General features: G+C 37.7%; 1 protein-coding gene across 1 annotated transcript in view; it reads left to right on the top strand.

Annotated features, from left to right (window-relative positions):
• Nucleotides 1-15,843, top strand: part of FBXL5 (F-box and leucine rich repeat protein 5) — a 43,538-nt gene extending 27,695 nt beyond the window's left edge. The window contains exons 10-11 of the mRNA XM_052641747.1: nucleotides 8,086-8,234; nucleotides 15,052-15,843. Of these exons, the coding sequence (XP_052497707.1) occupies nucleotides 8,086-8,234; nucleotides 15,052-15,128 (226 nt within the window). The 3' untranslated portion in view covers nucleotides 15,129-15,843. The remainder of the gene's footprint in view (nucleotides 1-8,085; nucleotides 8,235-15,051) is intronic.
• Nucleotides 15,844-17,011: the final 1,168 nt, after the last annotated feature.

Raw genomic sequence — 17,011 nt, 5'->3', positions numbered from 1 at the left:
AAAAAAATTAACAGACAAATCTTGTTTCACCTTTTTTGGCATTCTTCTATTGTAAAGTTTCATGTTTCCATTTGGTAATATTTTTCTTTTGCCTGCCAAATCCTCTGTAGTTTTTCTCACTGTAAGTCTTTTGACAGTCAAAATCGCAACCCTTGTCTGGAAAACTCTTTATTTCACTTTCATTTTATAAAGATTTTCACTGTGTATAGAATTCTAGCTTGGTAGTTTTGTTTTAGCACTTTTAAGATGTTCCATTGTCTTTTAGTTTGCATAATTTATGAAAATTATATTCAACTTTTATCTTCATTCTTCTGTATGTAATGCATGTTTTTTTCTTTAGCTGCTTTAAAAACTTCATTTCTACTTTGAAAGCAGTTAGCACATGGTATGCCTTGGTGTCTGTAGATATGGATAGCTTCATCATTATCTTGCTTGGGATATCTTATTGAGATTCTTGGATCTGTTGTTTCTAGCTTTCATAAAATTGAAAGACAAGATTCAGCCATGATTTCTTCTAGTACCTTACTATCTTCGCTTTTCTGTATAGCCCTTGCTTCCTGCTGGGAATTCATGTATGTCAGACTTCTTGATGCTGTCCTATAGGTCACTTGATTGTAATAGTTCCCTGACTGTCATAACAAAGTACCACAAACAAGGTGGTTAAAATGATAGGAATTTATGCTCTCACAGTTCTGGAGACCAGAGTTCTATAATCAAGATGTTGGCCAAACCGTGCTCCCTCTGAAAACTTTTAGGGGAGCGTCTTTTCTGAAGTTTCCCTACCTCTTATGGAACTAGATGTTGCTTGGACTGTGGCGCAGTAGCCCCGGTCTGTGCCTTGGTCGTCTTCACGTGGCCGCCCCATTTGTGTGTGTGTGTCGGGGGTGGGGGGCATCAGTCAGGCTGGATTAAGGCCCACCCTAGTGACCTGATCTTAACTTGATTAATTCTGCAAAGGTCATATTTCCAACTGGAGTCACTTTTATGATCCTCAGGGCTAAGACTTCAACATGTTTCTTTGAAGAGAGAGAGGGGAAGGGGCACAATTCAACCCATAATACCAGGGCTTTTTTTCCTCACTGTTTCTGTTTTTATGTTGGCGCTTTGTTTTGGTTAATCTGGTCATTCTTCCAAGTCCACGAATTGGTTTTGCAGTGTCTAGTCACTGCTGATCTCATTCAGTGTACTTTTTATTTCCGGTACTGTGCTTTTCATGACTTGAAGTTTCATTTGGTGTACTCATATTCACCCCCATATACCTATACACACACACATAAATATACAGTGTATGTAAATGTATTAAAACATACCAGAATAGTAAAAGTACATATTTTTGTTTCATTATGTTTGTATTTTCTTTTAAATCCTTGAGCATATTTAACGTAAAATCTATTTTAAAGTCATTATGTATTAATTTCATCATCTTTATCATTTATTGGTCTGTTTACTGTTCTTGGTTTTTTATTCTTTGTATGTTTAATAGTTTCTGATTGGATACCAGATAATGTGAATTGTACAGAATCATTGAATTCTGGAATTTGTTCTGTCCTTTTAAAGATTACTGCTTTGAATCACTCCCTGATCTGTATTATTTCTATAACTTGATATATTTCTAAAACTTTTTTTTCTTATCACATGTATTTTTAATACTTTGTTTAAATGTTTCCGTCTTTGGTTGAGGGCAGAGATTGTATTTTGCATTTTACTGTGTAAGCCTGTGCCTGGCATATTTGGACATTGGTGATAAAAAGTAGACTAGACTCGCCTCTCTAGAATGCATTTCTTATTACTTGTTATTACTCCTTTATCTAAGTCTTTCAGTGAGTCTAACTGCCCTTTGATGAAAGTTCACATTCTTGGCCCTTGCTTGCCCCTGTAGTTTACCTCTTGTTACTTTCTTTAAATATCTTTTTACTTCCTCCCACCTTCCCCTTTCACAAATAAAAGACATCAAATAGGTAAATATAAACGTGACACACACAAGAGAACCATCCTTTCTTTAACTATACTCGTCTATTTCCTTTTCCTCCAGCATACAGGCAGATGTTTTATTGTACTTTGCTTCATCATACTTTGCAGATAATTGCGTTTTGCACAGATTGGAGGTGACAGCCCTGCATCGAGCAGCTCTGCCACTGTCATTTTTCTAACAGTGATTGCTCACTTCACATTTCTGTGTTACACTTCAATTCTTCAAACTTTCATTATTATTATATTTGTCATGATGGTCTGTGACCAGTGATCTCTCATGGTCCTGTTGTTTTGGAGTGCCACAAACCACACAAGATGGTAAACTTAATTGATAAATGCTGTCTCTGTGTGTTCTGACTGCTTCACCAACTGGCTGTTTCCCTCTCTCTCTCCATCCTGAGATGCAGAAGTATTGGAATTAGGCCAGTAAATAGCCCTATATGTGCCCTCTTCATGCAAAATGAAGAGTCATGCATCTCACTTTAAATCAAAAGCTAGAAATGATTAAGCCTAGTTAAGAAGGCATGCCCGAAGCCAAGGCAGGCTGAAAACTAGGTCCTTTGCACCAGTTAGCCAAGTTGTAAAAGCAAAGGAACATTTCTTGAAGGAATTAAAAGTGCTACTTCATTGAACAAATGAATGATAAGAAAGCAAAACAACTGAGCTGCTGGTAAGGAGAAAGTTACAGAGGTCTGGATAAAAGATCAAACTAGCCACCGTATTCTTTGAAGCCAGAGCCTAACTCAGAGTAAAACCCCAGCTCTCTTCAGTTCTGTGGCGGCTGATAGAGGTGAGGAAGCTGCAGGTGGAAAGTTGGAAGCCAGCAGAGGCGAGGTTTTAAGGAAAGAAGCCATAGTGGATTAATTACAGTGCAAGGTGATAGAAATTGCGGTGAAGTATTCAGAAGGTCTAGCCAAGGCAACTAACGAAAGCAGATGCACTAAACAGCAGATTTGCAGTATAGGTGAAACAGCTTTGTACTGAAAGAAGACGCCATCTAGAACTTGCCTGGCTGTAGGGGGAAATCAGTGCCTGGCTTCGAAGGACAGGCTGGCTCTCTTGTTAGGAATTAATGCAGCTGATGATTTCAAGTTGAAGCCAATGCTTATTTACCATTCTGAAAATCCTAGGGCCCTTAAGAATGATGTTCAATCTACTCTGCCTGTGCTCTGTAAATGAAATGACAAAGCCTGGACGGCAGCATGTCTGTTTGCAACATGAATTATTAAGTCCACTGTGGAGATCTGCTGTTGAATAAAAAAAAGGTTTGTTTCAAAATACTGCTCAGAGATAACGTACCTGGTCACCCAGAAGCTCTGATGGAAATTTGCAGTGAGATTAGTGCTGTTTCCATGCCTGCTGACACAGCATGCATTCTGCAGCCTGTGGATCAAGGCAAAACTCCCTAGCCCTGTTCAGCTTCTGAAGCATTGGATGTGCAATGTGCAGTCGGCCATTGCCATGGAGAGAACTGGGCCCTTTCTGTTGACCAGTGCCAGCTGCAGGCACTACAGTTTTCATTGCATCTCATCGATTTGCTGAGCGTACTTCAAAGATGTGATGGTTTCGCTGGGATTCAGAAAGCTGTCGTGGATCAGACAGGCAGCAGACCACCAAACAGTGACCATGATCTTTTTTCTGTGCAAGTTTGGCTTTGGGAAGTGCTTTGGGGTTTCTCAGTCCACTGAGTTGGTTATCACTGGTTGTCATGTAAAATCCACTTTTCGTTGCACATCACAGTCCAGCGAAGAAATGGTTTGCTATTGTATAGAATAAGAGAAGACGACACCTCAGAAGGACAGTTCTTTAGATTTGTGGTCAGCTCACGAGGGACCCATTTATCAAGCTTTTTCACCTTTCCAATTTGCTTCAAATGCCGAGTGACCTTGAAACAGTTGACCTTCTTCAGCAACGTCTCCTGTAGTTTTAAGAGGATCAGCTTTGGTGATTGCTATCAGTTGGCTGTCAACTTCTGATGGCTGGCCACTGTGCTCCTCATCATCAGGGCTCTAGTCTCCTTTGCAAAACTTCTTGAACCACCACTATTGTATGTTAGCATTTCCTGGGCCAGATGTGTTGCTGATGTTGCAAGTCGTCTCCACTGCTTTATGACCTATTTTGAACTTGAATAAGAAAATCACTCGAATTTGCTTCTTGTCTAACATCATTTCCATAGCCTAAAATAAAAATACGGTAAAGAACCCACCTGCCAATGCTGGAGATTCAAGAGATGCGGGTTCAATCCCTGGGTTGGGAAGATCCACTGGAGAAAGAAATGGTGACTTGCTCCAGTATTCTTGCCTGCAGAATCCCATGGACAGAGGAGCCTGTCAGGCTGTGGTGCATAGGATCGCAAAGAATCGGATTCAACTGAAGTGACTTAACATGCACACAATAAGTCATTAGCAAAAAACCAAAACAAGAAATGTGCATTGGAATGCTGTATAGCTTAACCACCTTTATTTAAGAAAGTATTCCAATATCAAATGGCAAATTTCAACAGTGCAAAATCTGCATTTATTTTTGCACTAGCCTTTTGTTCAGTTACCCAGTCATGTCTGACTCTTTGCCACCCCATGGATTGCCAGCATGCCAGGTCTCTCTGTCACTCACCATCTCCCGATGTTTGCCCAAATTCATGTCCATTGCATCAGTGATGCCATCCAGCCATCTCATCCTCTGATGCCCTCTTCTTCTGCCCTCAGTCTTTCCCAGCATCAGGGACTTTTCCAGTGAGTTGGCTGTTTACATCAGATGACCAGAATACTGGAGCTTCATCTTTAGCATCAGTCCTTCCAACAAATATTCAGGGTTGATTTCTCTTAAGATTGGATGATTTGATCTCCTTGCTGTCTGAGGGACTTTCAGGAGTCTTCTCCACCACCACAGTTGGAAGGCATCAGTTCTTTGCCATTCTGCCTTCTTTATGGTCCAGATCTCACAACTGTACGTGACCACTGGGAAGACCATAGCCTTGACTGTACAGACCTTTGTCGACAGAGTAGTCTCTGGTTTTCAGCACACTGTCTAAATTTGTCATAACTTTCCTTCTAAGAAGCAATTGTCTTTTGATTTCATGGCTGCAGTCACCATCCGCAGTGATTTTAGAGCCCAAGAAGAGGAAATCTGTCACTACTTCCATCTTTTCCCCTTCAGCTTGCCATGAAATAATGGGGCCGGATGTCATGATCTTAGTTTTTTTAATATTTAAGCTGGCTCCTTAACTCTCCTCCTTCACCCTCATCAAGAGGCTCTTTAGTTCCTCTTTGCTTTCGGCCATTAGAATGGTATCATCTGCAAATCTGAGGTTGTTCTTGTTTCTCCTGCCTATCTTGACTCCAGCTTGTAACTCATCCAGCCCGGATGTGCTCAGCATATAGGTTAAACAAACGGTGATAGCAGACAGCCCCGTCATACTCCTTTCTCAATCTTGAACCAGTCAGTTGTTCCATACAGGGTTCTACCAATTGCTTCTTGACCCTCATACAGGTTTCTCAGGAGACAGGTAAGATGGTCTGATATTCCCATCTCTTTAAGAGCTTTCCACAGTTTATTATGATCCACACAGTCAAAGGCTTCGGTGTAGTCGATGAAACCGAGGTAGATGTTTTTCTGGAATTCCCTTGCTTTCTCTATGATCCAGCGAATGTTAGCAGTTTGATCTCTGGTTCCTCTTGCTTCTTGAAACCCAGCTTGGACATCTGGAAGTTCTTGGTTTGTATCACGCTGAAGCTTAGCATGCAAGATTTTAAGCATGACCTTACTAACCTGGGAGATGAATGCAATTGTCTGATGGTTAGTACGTTCTTTAATACTACCCTTCTTGGGAATTGGGATGAAGAGTTTCCTTTTCCAGTCCTGTGGCCACTGGAATCTGCGATTACTTTTGCACCACCCTAATACCAATAAAATGTTTTATATTAAGGTGGACACGACTGAGCGACTGAACTGAATGGATGCATATAGTTATTTAGACATTGCTGTTGCAAACTTAATAGACTCTACAGTATGATGTGAACATAACTTTTTTACATGCACTAGAAAAACAAAACATATGTATGACTTGCTTTATTGTGATAGCTGCTTTGTTGCAGTGGTCTGCAACTTGACCTGCAGTCATCTCTGAGGTCTGCCTGTACTGTATTTCTCTTGTCTTCATGCATTTGCTGTCTCTGTAACATGCATTTATTGGCTGACTTCTGCTTGTTTCTATCTCCATTCCAGTTAAAATGTTGCTTCTTATCGGAAACCTTTTGCATCTCCTCTCCCTCAGGCCACCACCACCCTTCACTGTATTCCTGGAAGAGCGTTCATCATGTAATTGCTTGTTTACTTTTGTCTTGTTTGATTTCCCACTAGATGCTGTGAGGCGAGTGAATGCGCATGTAGCTCACTTGAGTGTGTTTGTGATTCGAAGTTTTATATTCCATGCAGTCTGTCCTCAATGTCCTGAAAGTTTTTTGAGTTTTAGAACATGAGGTAGTCTGTGCATTGAGGTACCTTCTGAGATCTTTCAGGTCCCTTTTTAGAAGCTGTTTTATTTTTTATTATGAGCTATTCAACTTTACAGGAAAAAAAAAGATTTAATAAACTGTAAACCTTAAAGATGTCTGTCTGTAATTACTTGGCCCAGTGAAGACACAGAGGTTCTGAATTGCTGCTGTTATTAAACTCTGGGATGGATCAGGGAATCTGTGATTTAAGAAAAAAGAATCAGTCTTTTTCAGTTAAAATATCAGGGGAAGTGTGCATTTAATTTAAATCTCTCATGTATATTGGGGTCTTGATAAACCCTTTTTGATTGACCAGCTTTTTCTTTTAAACATGCAGTGACAAAACATTAAAATGTATATCCCGACGTTTGTCCATCAGTGTTTCTCACTGAGTATAAAAATATTTCCCAGGTTATTCTGATTTCAGTAGTTTACATACTTTTCCTTACCTTTACTTCCTAATTTCCATGTGCCTGTGTAATGAGGCTAATTATCTGTCTTTTTTTTTTTTTTTTACTGAATTTATTGTATTATAGGCTTTTTGATATCTCTATCCAGATGGACTGTTTCTAGTTTTCCCAGTTTTTGCTGTTGCATACTGAAATTTGATGTTCTCAATTTTGCTCTTGATATTTTTCAGCTCTGCCAGTGTCACTTTAGTCAATTTCTCATTTTACCATTTTTGTATAGATAGTATTTTAAAAACTTCTTTTAAGGTATGCCATGAAACCTAATGTTTTCATTTTTAGTGAAATGGAATTCACATTAAATCTGTTTTTTTAAAGGGTACAAATGAGTGGTTTTAATATATTTACACGGCTGGCAACCACTGCCACTATCAAATTAGAAACATTTTCATTAAACCAAAAAGAAGCCATATACTCATTAGGAGTCATTCCGCATTCCTCTTTGTCCCCAGCCCCTGGCAACCAGTAATCCACTTTGTTTGTCTTTTCGGCCTATTTTGGACGTTTTGTATAAGTGAAGTTACCTAATATATGGTCTTTTGTATCTGACTTCTTTAATTTAGCACTGAGTTTTCAAGGTTCATCCGTGCTGTAGCATGGATCAGCACTTTGTAGCTGCATCCTATTTATACTGAATTTTGTTTATCCACTCTTTCATTGGCGAACGTTTGGATTGTTTCCACTTTGGGGGTATTATGAGTAATCCTGCTGTGAACATTTGCTTGCAAGTTTTTCTGTGAGCATGTGTTTTCACTTCCCTTGGATATGCACCTAGGAGAGTAATTTTGGGTTATAGGCTGACTCTAACTCTTTGAGGAACTACCAAACTGTTTAAGTAATTTTCTTGATAATTTTTACTTAGACAGTTTGCTAGGAGAATGAAGATTATAATTCTAATATTCAGTATTTCTTTCCTGTAAGAATTGACTATCATGTTCTTATAAAGAAAATTTCATAAGCCTTGTTTATTGAATGTCTTTGTAAATGTCTCCATTAAACGTAGAGTGTCCTACCTAAGGATGAAGTTAGTTTTCATGTTTTATAGAAATTCTTTAGTTTTCCTCATCCATTGGACCACGCACATGCATAAGTTTTCATAGAGTCTGTCTTTTAATTGTTAATCTGTTCTCATTGTTGGATTGCTTCTCTTGCAGGGTTTTGACTCTGGGAGGAGGGCTGCCTTATTTGGAGCACCTTAATCTCTCTGGTTGTCTTACTGTAACTGGTGCAGGCCTGCAGGACTTGGTTTCAGCATGTCCTTCTCTAAATGATGAATACTTTTACTACTGTGACAACATTAACGGTAATGCCTTTTTTAACAATGAGATAATTTTGGAGGAGTTGATTTAACACTTTTTAACAGTTCTGATAATTCTTAGGATTTCTATTGTGTTTCTAGATTTCTAATTACCACACATTTTTGTAATTTTAGATTTAGTCCTTTTCTAAACTTGAGCTTTTCTTATGGAGAGAGATTTCAGCTATCCCTTCTACCAGATTTTAGAAATATGTAATAGTTTAATCTGTCCAGAGGGGCAAGTTTTTGTAGAATTACTAAAGTTGTTATAAAATTTGGGGAATTTCTTCTAGTGAAAGAGCACTCTTTAATGGTAGAGAGGTACTGATGTTCTAGATAACACCCAGTTCTTAGGGATGATAGTCAGTTTTCTTATAGGACAAGAAAGCTTCATAGTACAGTAGAAAAAGGAGGACTTGGGTGATGTGAGCTCCTCAGGGACCCTGAGTCTGATTCCAGATAAACCTCTTGGAAGATGGAGGAGGAGGGTGAGTGTGGTAATGGGAAGAGACTGAGGTGCTTTAAATGTAACAAAAACCCCGATAGTATTTTGGAGATTGAGTCCTGCACTTTCTTTTAACATCATCAGGTAAATATTTCTTGATGTTTTGTTTTGTTTTTTTTTAAGCCTGTTCCTACCCTGCAGAGGGACTGTTTAATGTGCTTTTTCAAAGTACATTCACTGTCCTGTTGGTCATCTGGTAATCGCTGGTGGACACTGCAATTCAGAAGTCCTGAAGCATAAGCAAATCAACCTCCTGTATTTCTAACTGGGAAAAGTTTACATGATTCAGATTCTGCTGTGTCTTTTTATATCATATATTGTTATTTTTGAGAGTCCAATTTCATCTTAAGATCATGGGAAGATCAACTGAGTTTCTCTCAGGCAGGAAACTGGACTGAGGCCAGGAAGACTAGAGGAATGGTATCTTCTTGAACGGCAGCCCAGTAGGCAGAGAAGTTAGCACACTTGCTGTTTCTCAGAGATGAGGTTTTCCTTAAAATACATATGAAGAGACAGGAGATAGCACGTCTCTTGTTTCTGGAATCACATTGGTGATGCAGGAGATGACCTCCTGTGTTCTGGAAATAGCATCTCTAAGTTGGAGCATTTCTTTGCTCTCCATTGCCTGTGGTGTATGATAAGAAGTGGTGAAAGTGAATGTCATATTGGTTGCAACCTGCTAAGTGTATGAAAGAAAGTGTGAGTGCTGTGGTGGCTGGTGGCACATTTGCTTCTTCAGGAGTTTGGGAAGAGTTTTACTTATTTATTTATTTTTGTATAGCTATGTCATTGTAGTTTCACCATTGTACTTACTAAGGCTTATATATTATGAGAAGTAATCAATAAGCAATTATTTTTTGTAGGAAAAATATCTTACTGGTAGGTTACATTTGATTTGTCTACATTGCTTTCATCATAGGTTATACTTATGGGAATAAATCTTTGAACCTTATTTGTTATACTTATTTTGGGGTATATAGATATTATTGGGTTGGTGGGGGGATTGGGTTTCACTTCATTTTTATGACCTGTCTGCTTCTTTTGCATGTATATTTTTAAAAACTTGTTAGTATGTTAGAAATTCTTTCATTTTGACCTATTTTGAATATATAAATCTCAAAGTGTTCCAGAGGAGCTGCTATATTCGTTTTGTTGAATGTTTGTTGAATTCCTTTTGTTAAGATTTTTTTTTTTTTTTGATGAAGTGAGTGGTAATTTTCAATAAGCCAATTTTAATGACCATATCTGTCTTTAAAGGGTTTGAAACAAAACACAGTGCTTGTATAATCGAATACCAGGTCTCCTTTTACAGCTTCTTAAAGCATGATTTGGGGGAAATGGAAATCCTTTAAAATTTACAGGGTGACTTGTCATATGAACTTATAATATGTTCCAGAGTTCCAGCCAGTTGCTCTTAAAGCAGTACTCCGATAACAGTCTTTTCCTTAAAGGACATTTTGACAACCTAGAAAGTGTTAAATAAAGTTGCCTTGTTTCCAGTTTTGCAAGATGACATGGGATTAATCCAGTATCTTTCATTACAGTTCAGCTTGTATAGTAAATATTTAGTGACTGTGTAATGGCTCTCTTTTTATTACTGGTTTTATTAGTTTGGAAAGTAGCCAGTATTTCTATACGTGTTCTTAGACTAATAGGGGGCATATTCGGGTGACACATTTTATTTTAATATTTGAGAATAACGCAGTGAGAATTCATTTTGTCAAAAGAGTTTATTTACATAGTTAACTACCAGTTTACTACTAAAAGAAGTAAATACTGATAAATAATGTTCATTAAATAAGTGGTGAAGCAAAATTTTCTGTTTCCTGAGCACTAGCAGAGATTTTGGAGAAGGTCCATTAATTGTCAAGCATTGTCTCCTGTGAGCAAGATGCTGTACTAAGCATTGACATAAAGTGACATTTTTGTTCTTCTGAATGATTCTTCGTGACACTTAAACTTGTTTTTTGATTGACAAAAAAGTTAAGATTTAAGTATAAAGAAGACTTCTTAGCCATGACATTTAAAAATTCTTTGTCGTTTAAGAAGCAGTAGATGGGATTGCATGATTTAGCACTCTGAAGGACGTGTGGACAGTGATAGCACATAGGCTTTTTGTACTGATTTGCATTTCAATGTATGTTTATGAATTAAGAGAGATTAGCTCATAGTAGGTGACAGTCTCAGATGACTTGCTCTCTTATATTTCTAATTTAAGTTAAAAGGAATTTTAAAGGTAAGTGAAGGTAAGTGCAGATACACAGCATAAATAACGTGCTTAAAATCTGAGAAAGACAAATAACTCAGTATTAAAAATTTGGGAAGATAACGATAGCTAACATTATAGCTCTTCTTTTCTAATATTTTTAAAGAACGTTTTCTTATGAAATTTATTTTTACCATGCATTTAAAGATTTTATTTGATGATTATGCAGATGTTAATTTTCTATTTATTATCCTCTACTGTAACTTAACCCTCATATATTATAACTATCGGGTTGTTTTTTTAATCTCATATCAAGATTGGTATTTACTGGTGATAAGTCCAGTGTTTACCTTTTGAACTCCATGTCTACATAAGTGCATCTAGAGATCCTTAGCAACCCAGCATATCTTAGTCATATCTCTTTCTAATTCTACCTCGCTTTTTCTGTGGCCGGTTTATTGTCCATTTAGTCCCTTTTCTGAATAGTCCTCCTGTGATACTGGAGCATCTTAACTGTTAACATTGCTTATGACTTCCATGCTTTGGAAATTGCTGTTCACCACTATTTCCAACAGTATGAAACTAACTTAAAAACAGTGGTTGTCTTTACCTTTGCTTTGCTGTAGGCTTTCGACAAAATAAAATCCATTCATGGATGAATCCACTTTTATGGATTATTAGGATCAGTCACCTGGAATGTCATTGACCTTTCAATGGGATTGTAGTTTTGAGGTAGTGTTATGGTTATTGGCTAAGTACAGTTATGTCCTTGGACTTCTGTTGAAACTCAGACAGATATCCTAGTGTGTGTTTGAGAAAGGGAGCCCATTTTATATCAGTAGGAGCAATAACTTTGTGACGAATAAGGAGAGACTGACAGGTATCAGGATAGGGTTATTTTCTGCCTCATGTAGGGCACATACTTTCATTCCTGCATTTTCCTTCCTCTATTAGCCCTACTGCCATCCCTGAGACTTTGAGAACAAAGAGTGACTCAGGTCTCCAGAGTGAACACTGAGGATTCTGGGCCTCTGTTTTTGGAGGAGAATGATGAAAAACTGTGTGGCATAGGCATTTCTCGAAGATATTACAAGTTTGGTTCCAGAGCACCATAATAAAGGAACATTGCAATAAAGTGAGCCACATGAATATTTTGGTTTCCCAGTGTATGTAAAAGTTATGTCAGCACTACCCTGTAGTCTATTAAGTGCACTAGCGTTATGTCTAAAAAAGCAATGTACATAATTAAAATACTCCAATGCTAAAAAATGCTAGCCATCATCTGAGCCTTCAGGATAGTCATGGTAGTACACTAAAGATCACTGACCAAAGATCACTGACTGTAACAAATATAATAATAATGAAAAAGCTTGAAATATTGTGAGAATCACCAAAATGTGCCACAGAGACAAGAAGGGAGCAAGTGCTGCTGGACATAGTTTCAGTAGACTAGCTCCGTGCAGGGTGGCCACAGACTTTTAGTCTGTGAAAATGCGGTATCTGCAAAGTGCAGTAAAGCAGGTCACAGGTAAATGGAATGTACCTGTGTTTGGAAAAGTGCAAATCTTTTGAGTGGCGTGCTTGATCCACTTGGCTCCCATGAAAGTGAAAGTGGAGTCGCTCAGTCGTGTCTGACTCTTTGCAACCTGTAGCCCACCACGTTCCTCTGTCCATGGGATTTTCCAGGCAAGAATACTGGAGTGGGTTGCCATTTCCTTCTCCAGGGAATCTTCCCAACCCAGGGATCGAACCCTGGGTCTCCCGCATTGCTGGCAGACGCTTTACCATCTGAGCCACCAGGGAAGCCCTTTCACTTTTTCCCTTTTATTTTCTCTTTTCTGAACCAGTAGATACTTTACTTCATTGCTTTCAGCCATTCCTTAGGACTTTTTCCTAGGCCACTTTTGATTTCAGTATAAAATTTCTTCCTTACCTTTCTGTCCTTTTAAAGAAAAGAGGAGTATAGACATTTTGAAGTATTATAGGGAGTTTCATTTTGGAATACTGCACTGAAGTCTCCATGTCTCTTTCCTCTTATTTCTCCCTTTCAGAAAAGTTAGAATTATACACTGAGAAAATGATAGTTAGATATGTTTTCGTAAAAGCCGCCAGTGTAAGCATTCCATCCCAGGGGCTGTGTCAGGGCAGGGCCGTGGTAGTAAGGCAAGGCCTTGAGTCTTGGAGGAAGGTGCCCCTCGGTGACTGGCAGGCCGAGCAGTGACCAGAGTAAGCGGGAGGAAAGCAGACTTAGAAAGGAAGGCGGGGAGTATCAGTTAAAGCTGAAAATGTGTTCAAAGGGAATACCTGGTCAGAGGTTGTCAGTGCGAGAAGATTTTCAAGCCACAGGATTCCTTCTTAGGGTGTTTCTAATATCTGATAACACATACTGAGAGATGTCATTTTGACTCTGTGATTAAGATTGCTAGTGTTGTGTCTTATTTTAAGAGAAAACAAAAGTGCTGCTTTGTGAATTTTAAGTTTTGACACATTCAGCTTTTTATTTTAAAAGAACACGTTTTCATTTTGATTAAGTAAAAAATAGGCTTTGTGGAAATTCAGTTTTATATTTGAAATGATTTTAGACTTAAAATTACAGAAAATTTTAAACATATAAACTTAATAACACAGTGAAGCCTATGTATCATTGGCTTCAGCAGTTACACACCCGAGGCCAGTCCTCTTTGATATACCATTGTGCATTCCCTTATTTGCTCCCTATATCTCAGATATAATATTACTTTAAAAATTAAACATAAGTATTTGGAGATAAATGAAATCATAAGCTGCTCTAGTTCCACTATGGTTGTAAAGCCCGTTTGTTTCTTTTCCTAAAGATACATTATTATTTTCATAGTGAGCTATACGAATGCTGTACTTCTTTGTATATCCTAAGAAATTAATCTTTGGTATTTTGTATATTGCCATTTCAAGAAAACAAAGAAAAGTTAAATTCTGGGAAGTAGGTGTGTTCTGGGTGTTGATTTGGAAGTTGTTATTTTCTTATGTTGGTATTAGCATAGTTGCCTTCTTTTGCAATGGTTTGGTACTTCAAAAAACAAAATGAAACTAATTTAGCATATTTTTCTGAGTTAAAGTCTTGGTATCATCCCAGAGTACTATGATTTTTCAGTTTTAATCCTTTTTATAAAATGTTATTTTCTACAATAAAATTATGTTTCATGTATTTTTATGGTCCTTAGTATTACAAATGCAAGTATTTTGGTTCTAATTGATGAGTAAAAAACTAATTAACTTTGTTCATGGTGCAGACATACTGAAAGGCTTCAATGTAGTTAAAATGTCTTTTCCCACATTTGCTTGCCTTTTTGAAAACTATGATTCATTCAGAGTACTTAACATTTGAATATGTGCCATGCTGTCTCTTTGACACTTTCTAATTCTCAGCTGCGTTCCCTAATGCATCTTTTAGTCTAGTGTCTTGAATTGCATAATGTGATTGGAATAAAATGTCAGTTATTCCACAGATGTTTAATGCTTTCTTTGTAATTGAATCACAATTTTTATTATGTTTTAGATGTGTTTTTAATTATTTATTCATTCCATACTTAATTCTGGAAGATAATTCAACTGTAGCACATGATTTATTTGGGGGAACAGATGTTAAATAACAATATGGCAAACATGTTAAGGCTAGATCTACATAGTTTATTTTTAACAGATATTTTAAATATAGTATTTATTATAATTTTTGAATAGTGGATTCTTTAGCTTATCTATTACAGATGAGGTTGTTTTTGCCTTAATACTGTTTCTGGGAAGGATGTTCATGGTGTAAGAGATCCATTGTTCACTTAGCCTGGCAGTCTTGCTTCTGTGAGTTATCTCACCTTGGATTTTGTATTTTGTAGGATTGTTGCCAACAAAATTGTTTCTTTTCCTTCCTCTTTTTCATTTACCTGAGTTAGTTAAAGTTAAACTGGTTTTGGTGTCTTTCGTGCTGAATAATTTTTTATACGCTCATGGGGATTTCATTTCTGTGGTATAAATGTATTGCCAGTAAAAATAATCAGTGTTCTACAGTTCTTTCACTAGCAAGCTTGCTTTTATGTGACGAGCATTTCCTCCTCTCACACTTCTCTGTTTTCACGCAGGTCCACATGCTGACACCGCCAGCGGATGCCAGAACCTGCAGTGTGGTTTTCGAGCCTGCTGCCGCTCTGGCGAATGACCCTTGACTTCTGACCCCTGTCTACTTCATTTAGCTGAGCAGGCTTCCTTTCATGCACTTTACTCATAGCACATTTCTTGTGTTAACCATCCCTTTTTTGAGTGTAACTTGTTTTGGCCCCATTTCTTACAGCCTCAGAAATCTTAATTGACCAGTGAATTGTACAGTGTTGTTTCTCTTTGCAAATCGTACTTTTGTTTTAGAAAGGGATTAGATCTTTTCGTAGGGTGAGAACAGTTTTACCAGATTTCTTTCAAATTGAATACTTTGAAAAAAATTGTCACTAATGTCATGCCATTTAAAGTCTTTTTTACATTATTTTGAGTTTTGAAGTCAATGGGTAATTGGTTCTCTTTATATAGATAAACACTGTACCGAGCTTTGCAGATCTTTTCAGACATACATTTCTGAAATTTTATTTTCAGAGACTGCACGTTTTGGAAACCGGTCTCTTTTCCATAATGTTTTCCTTTAATTTGAACAGTTTCCAGAGGGCCAATTCAAACATACCCACGTGCAAGATTCTCTTAAGATTGTGAAATAAATTGGCTTCCTAGTGTCGGCTCCTTGAGCCGTCACAGCACCAGTGTCTTTGTACTTCCTTTCTTCAGAGACCCCAGTCCCCACCACTGTCTGAAAACGTGTCACATTTGGGAGGGGTTTTTAAAAGTCCCACAGTCATTTGAAGAAATACATAAATAAAATCTTCTTTGAGGACTTTACCAAGTAATCTCTTTTGTGTTTTAATTGTGTTATAAATCTCAGTCCAGAGTTACTTTACTGTGAAATACGACAACCTGGGTCTTTTGAACTCCCGTGAAATCAGTGACCCTTACAGATAAGTAGTTTTAGACAGATACCTGATTTTGTTGAGCTGAATTATCTCTTTGAAATTAATTGTGCAATAGTGGAAATTCAGATTCGTAGGCTTATCTTTGCTGCGTGAAATGACAGTTGGGATGGAGATCCGTTACTCAGAAAGGCACATATTGACTAAAGTTTATGTCATGCTGTGTGTAGTATTATATCAGCAGCATACCATCTTATTTTTATAAATACCTATAAGGCTATAGAAGTGGAGGTAATCTTGCAGTCATGTTTCTTGTGGTCCCAAGTATTTTTTTGTTTGTTTCATTGAGGAAGAGAAGAAGTAGGAAAGATACCAACTAGAGGTGGGCAGATTCCAGTTCAGGCTAAGGGGAAACTACTTTACATAGAGTTGGCTAAAATGAAGGGAGAATCAGTTGATAAGAATATAAATCAGGAGACATCACTCTGCTTTTCAGTTTGCCTGATGTTTGAACTCAACACTCCGAGAGAAGATCACCTATAAGAAAGGATGCCTAATGACTCTGAAGTTTCACTTTCCTCTAAGGATTCTGTGATTTTGATCCCATTGCTGTTAACATTAGTGAATCCTTAAGATGGAACCCCTGGAGTTTCTTGTATGTAGGGTTGGGTAGCTGAATGATCACACCATCTTATCCTTTGAGTGTGTGTCTCTTAGCTTATTAAGTCCTCACGCCTCTTGTGGCAACACTGCACCTAGCTGCCTCCTTTAAAAGTCTGATTCCCTTAGAGAACTTGAGAGGACATTTGAGTTTTAGTGAACAGTTACAGGGTCAGAAGTTTTATTTTGTAGGTTGAGTGTTCTGTGGTTACTGTATTTTTATTTCCTTAAGCATTTAATAAAGTTTGTTTGAAAGTTGACATTAGGAACTATTTCAAGAAAACAAACTGAAATAAGTCTTCTGGGGTGAGTTCCATCACACTGCATGAAATTAGTCATCTGTAACTATGGTCGTGAGTCACCACAGGAGGAATTAGGGTTATACCCATGTAATCAGAAAACTGTCATTTCAGGGAGTAAAAGTTTTGATAAT

The sequence above is a fragment of the Budorcas taxicolor genome, chromosome 6, assembly GCF_023091745.1.
Source record: "Budorcas taxicolor isolate Tak-1 chromosome 6, Takin1.1, whole genome shotgun sequence".
Lineage (NCBI taxonomy): Eukaryota > Metazoa > Chordata > Mammalia > Artiodactyla > Bovidae > Budorcas > Budorcas taxicolor.
Note: the sequence above shows the minus strand (reverse complement) of the source record. Positions and strands in the feature narration are given on the sequence as shown.